The 5,373-nt window shown below is 40.2% G+C and overlaps 1 protein-coding gene across 1 annotated transcript; it reads right to left on the minus strand.

Moving 5' to 3' along the window:
* Window positions 1-57: 57 nt before the first annotated feature.
* On the minus strand, window positions 58-4,048 carry LOC119317364 (WD repeat domain-containing protein 83). Its single transcript, XM_037591810.1, has 8 exons — window positions 3,733-4,048; window positions 3,555-3,657; window positions 2,577-2,684; window positions 2,363-2,472; window positions 2,085-2,192; window positions 748-793; window positions 531-662; window positions 58-400 (listed from the first exon to the last, which is right to left on the minus strand). The coding sequence occupies exons 1-8, from the start codon at window positions 3,945-3,947 to the stop codon at window positions 320-322; spliced, it is 903 nt and encodes a 300-aa protein (XP_037447707.1). The 5' UTR covers window positions 3,948-4,048; the 3' UTR covers window positions 58-319.
* Window positions 4,049-5,373: the final 1,325 nt, after the last annotated feature.

A 5,373-nucleotide genomic window follows, 5' to 3' on the forward strand; every position in this document is an offset into this window, starting at 1 on the left:
CACCATAGCCGGCCATTCAAGGTCTTCTTACTTAAACAGAGAATAACATACACTATCTTTCACGAGGCAACCTACTATATATATATATATATATATATACACTACATATCCATGGAGTCAGTACAACATAGTAGCAACAACGTTTCTCAAAAAGGGATTGCGCATCTGAATCCTTGAGTCTGTTCTCATGTCAGCATGTCACATGGAGTAGTACACATTATGCTTCTGAGTCCTTGAAACTACATACGTAGATGGATGATACGAAGAACACTGTCATAGGCGCATCAGTAGAGATAACACACATCAGCAATTTCTATCTTCAGGTCCAAACACGAATGGTCCCATCGACAGATGACGTCAACATGCAGGTCTTTGTTGGGTGATAAGTGACGCTGGTAACCTGCCAAAAGAAAGAGTAGCATAAGAAAAAATTGTGAAGAAGAAAATTCAAACTAAAGTAGGAAACAATACTTAACCAATAATAACAAAACAAAGAAGCATAAGATGCAATTCTGACAAGGAAATAATACCACAGAGCTATGTGCTCGGAAAGTCGCAACAATAGGTGCATCCACTAACTCCCAGAAGAAAACAAACCCGTCCTCGGATCCGCCGATAACAAATGCATCATCATTGGTCAGGCAGCAATCCATCTTGAAGGACTGGAAATTGTAAGGACAAAAAAACTGAGACAGTGTTTCTTTTCTGCAATATTGAAGTAACCAATGCAATCATAACAGGTGATACCTTGCATATATGGCCCTTGTACTCTTGTAACATTTCCCCAGAGTTCCTAATAAATAACAAAAGGCAGTAGGTTTGATTACTACCAAAAGTCATGCATGCTTAAGGCAACAGTGCAGTGAGATTCCTCTATTTGGAACTTGGTCAATGAGACCCCCTCCACAACAAAATGGTGCTACATTTCATCATATTTCATATGGAAAGATTAAATGGCTGTATTTCATGCAAACATGTACTTCCATGTACAACAGAGATTTGCGATCCCTCGTCAATCTTAAGACTTGCTAGGAAACAAAACAAAAACTCTGTATATGACCCTAATCTCGTCGCTTGCCGTTTCTCCCAAAAACAGAAATAATGCAGATACCAAAAGCACAAGAAAGTCATTCAATGTCGGACATTATTTCAAGGTTCAAGCTATGGCTCCCACCACCACCAAAAAAAAAAAACGCTCATGCACAACTATACCTCATTAATTCCTCCATTCCAAATTAATTGAAGTTCTAGCTTTGTCCTATTTCAAACTTCTCAATATTTGACCAAGTCCATAGAAAATTGTGATAATATCTACAACGTCAAATAAACGTAGTATGAAAAAAATATTTTATGATGAATCTAAGGAAACTACTTCCTCCGTCCAATAATATAAGATCGTTTTGCAAGCTAAAACTGCTTGCAAAACGATCTTATATTATGGGACGGAGGGAGTAATTAGATGTTGCAGATGTTGATATATTTTTCAAGTAGAACTTCCATTAATTTGGAACGGGGGAAGTACGTTCAATTAGGACATCTGTCTCCATGAACAAGGAAAAACTGGCCGTTTGACCGGCTAACTTCCAAGAAGGCACTGTAATTTCTCAAACTATTGTTTGAGACACTTGAAGATGAAACAGCAGGTTCAAATCCGAAGAATCTCCAAAGCACGAACAAGAGTTGACCACAGCTGCCATTTGAAGATGAAACTCTTTGGTTGGACAGATTTAGACAGCAAGAGCTCTGATGGCAAGATAAAGAAGACCCCATGTGTCGTAAAGGAAATAGATCGGTAGCTATCCAGTCAAGTAAAGTGAAGTGAAGGACTGGACTCTGTTTGTAGTTCATGTGTGACAAAAATTCCTATGATAAGGAACTGAAAGTACATGTTACATAACTACTGGCCATGTCATAATTCCAAGGAAAACTAATTGAAGGGTCTGATTTCATCATTCTACAAAGGATAGGGGGTCTAACTGCTTCAAATTTCAAATAGCCCCTAATTGCTCCTGAGTGCTAAATAGAGGGGGCGCCCTAGCAACTTTTTGTCAAGTTGAGATTGTCAGCTTTTGAAGAGTACTTACTTGTCAAGAAGCCTCACGGTAGAATCCAAACAGTTAGCCAAGAGGCAATTGCGGTCATTCGACAAAGATATACAGTTGACAGGATGACCCAGGTTATCGACAGTCTCCCTGTTAAGAATGAGATAGAAATAGATCATTAAACAATGTAGAACCAGTCAAGGAATTGATTAGGATTCGAACAACACTTCCTTGTTTAATAAAAGAGAAGACTGAAATTTTCATTTAGAAAATATAGCAAATCAGTTGAGACTTGAGTACGGAACAAGGTATGCACTTACCTGCCCATGCGAATATCAAATGTTCGGACAGTACCATCAACACTGCCAGCAATTATTTCGGTGTTGGTTACATTAACTGACATTACACTGTCTTGAAAAGTATCAATTGTCTGCACTAGGAGATAAAATTCATGACATAACCAAGTATATGAGAAAAAAAAACTATGACTATGATTGACGAATCCATATGTTTTTTAACAATAAAAATAAATACCTGAATCGGATCACTGCTCTGTGACCTGCAGTCAAATGCACGCACCGAACGGTCATAACCAGCTGACAGTACAACAGTGTTGTGCTCATTAAACTTCACTGAATTGACCTAAAGGAAGCAGAATGGAGAAATCTCAGCAAAAATGGAGAATCATCAAGATTCAAACATCTGTCATAAACCTGCTCTTTTGTCAGCTTTTGGGTATTCCTGATGGGCCTAATAATAATGACACTGTCGATGTATGGTAATGCATGTAAATTGAACAACAGCATAACACCACAAGAGTGCCATTACAGAAGTATGGTATTGGTGCACTGATTTGGACATGGTATTTGAGTTCTAAAAACAGTAGTAATACCACGACGTGCAGAATTCAGCATTTTACAGCTTGATTGTAGAGTACTTGCCCTATGAGGTTCTCCGTTACAGTAGCAATCGTAAAATGAACAGAGGTGAAGACGCCCTCCAGGGTACAACGAATAGTTCCCAACATCATAGTGAAACTACAGGATTCACATTGTTGAATTATGTTGAGTATCGTGATTAGTTAGGAAACATAGGATAGCGTAGGGTTTATTTCTACCTTTCTTGTACTCCAAGTTGATCATGCACTCCTATATATATACCCACAAGGCTCAAGCAATACAACAATATTCCACCAATCCCCTCTCTATTTCTTCTACAAATTACAGTGGTCTGCACAACGCTGTTTCAATTACAATCACAAACAACTAAATACAGTAGTTTTTACTATAACATTGCTACTACTTCACACAAGATACAGAGCTAAAACCATTAAAGTAACACTGGCATAGAAATAATTATAAAGCTTTCCAGCAGCTTGCTCCTATGACACCGAATTTGCTTAATTTATAGTATAAGTGAAAACTGAAAACAACAAGCCCTCAATAGCAGCACTAAGCGAGGGCATCAGTACCGCATTACGATATCCCAATCAATCGATGGCTGATACATTACCTCGCTGTTGTGGCCGCGGAACTTGCGGATGACTTTGCCGGAGGCAACATCCCAGTAGAAGATCTGCTTGTCCCCGCCGCACGACACCAGCTTGGCGTTGTCCCTGCGAACCGAGTCGCCGTTAAATTCCCCGCCCCCAAATCAGATGGGAAGAAGGGTTGAGAGCGAGGGTGCGTACGAGGACGCGTTCACGTCGCGAACCTCGCGACCGTGGGATTTATAGGTCTTGACGTGGGCGCCGGTGTGGGGGTTCCAGAGGCGGACGGTGCGGTCCTTGCCGCAGCTCAGGCAGTACTTGCCATCGTGGTTGAAGCGAACGGCGAGCACCGCGCCCTCGTGCCCCGACAGCGTCCGCGACTCCGTCCGCGGCAGCTGCTGCGCCGCCGACGACATCTCCTTTGTCCTACCACGGGCGGACGGCTCTGGCGTTGGGCTTTGGAGGGTCAGAGCAGGTAAATCGAGACCTCCTTTTTTTTGGAGAGAGAGAGAGAGACCTCCTAGTTGACGCTTGAGGCGACGCTGAAGCGAGCGCAATGGGCCAGCTCAATAAGCGTGCTAACCTTTGTTTCTGTAGCCATGTACTCCCTTCGTCCGAAATTACTTGTCACAAAAATGAATGTATTTACAATTAAAATACATCTAGATATATTTATTTTTTGGACGAGTAATTCTGAATGGAGGGAGTAGCTCTTTGTAGCGGCTTTTTCGGTCTGGTTTTCAGATTTCCATACGAAATTTTAAATACACAAAAATAAAATTTTGTTTTAAATTTTTTCACGTGTATTAAAAAATATTCAGCACATATGTAAATATTTTTCACTATATATTAAAATTTTATTGTATTTAAAAATTGTTCACTATATATTTAAAAAGTTTGCCATATATTAAAAAACAGTCATCATGTTTAATAAAAATTGATCGCCATGTATTGTTTCTTCATGTTTAAAAATTTATCTGCCATGCATTAAAAAATTGTTCGGCGTGTACTGAAAACATGTTAGCTGTGTATTAAAATAATGTTTGCCATGTTAAAAAAATATTCACATGTATTAAAAAAGATAAAAGAAAAACAGAAAAACTAGAAGAAGCAAAAAGGTAAACCATAAAAAAGCTGGAAAAAAACCACAACCGAAAAACCAAGGAATCCTGCAACAGCACAACAAACAAAAGAACAAACAAACAAAACAAAAGACCAGGACAAGAAAACTGGAGAAAAACCCGTTGTAGCAGTGCAACGGACGAAACAAAGGAAAAAAGGTGGAACAAAAACAACAACGAGAAAAAAAAACGATTCAACAGTATAGCAAACGAAACAACGTAGCGAACGCTGAAGTGGGCTGGCCAAATTTGCCTTGTAACAGGGCGTTATCCCCTACATATGTCGCTTGCGGCGCACAAGGGAGCACGTAACTGGACGGTGACCAGGTGAAGCAAAGCTTAATGTAGATGGGATTGTGGCAGCGTATACGAGTTGGGGTGTGGCTGGAGTGGTCTGCTATGACGAAAATGAAACATTCATTGGGGCATCTGTATTTGTCTTCGAGGGCATGGAGGCGTATACATGCAAAAAAGCTTTTACACCGGGAGCCGATCTGGGCCTGGCTAAGATCTGCATTGCTTCAGATTGCCTAAAATTAGTTATGGATTTGAACATGAAAAACGGCACAAGTGGTTATTGGGGTTATTGAGATTGTTGCATTATCCTTCGCCGGATCAATGCTTGAAAGCTTTAGCTTTTGGCATGTGAAATATGCTATGAAGAACGCACATCAAATGAGGAGGCACCCTAATTTAGCCAGAATGGCGACTTCTTCAAGGT

Source organism: Triticum dicoccoides, chromosome 6A (assembly GCF_002162155.2).
Source record: "Triticum dicoccoides isolate Atlit2015 ecotype Zavitan chromosome 6A, WEW_v2.0, whole genome shotgun sequence".
NCBI lineage: Eukaryota > Viridiplantae > Streptophyta > Magnoliopsida > Poales > Poaceae > Triticum > Triticum dicoccoides.

Bases quoted from the DNA above. Each gene is read 5' to 3' on its own strand.
- LOC119317364 (XM_037591810.1), bottom strand. From the start codon at position 3,947: ATGTCGTCGGCGGCGCAGCAGCTGCCGCGGACGGAGTCGCGGACGCTG. The intron at 2,193-2,362 runs GTAAGTGCATAC...CATTCTTAACAG, and splicing joins TTTGATATTCGCATGGGCAG to GGAGACTGTCGATAACCTGG. The intron at 401-530 runs GTATTATTTCCT...TTCTTTTGGCAG, and splicing joins TCCGAGCACATAGCTCTGTG to GTTACCAGCGTCACTTATCA.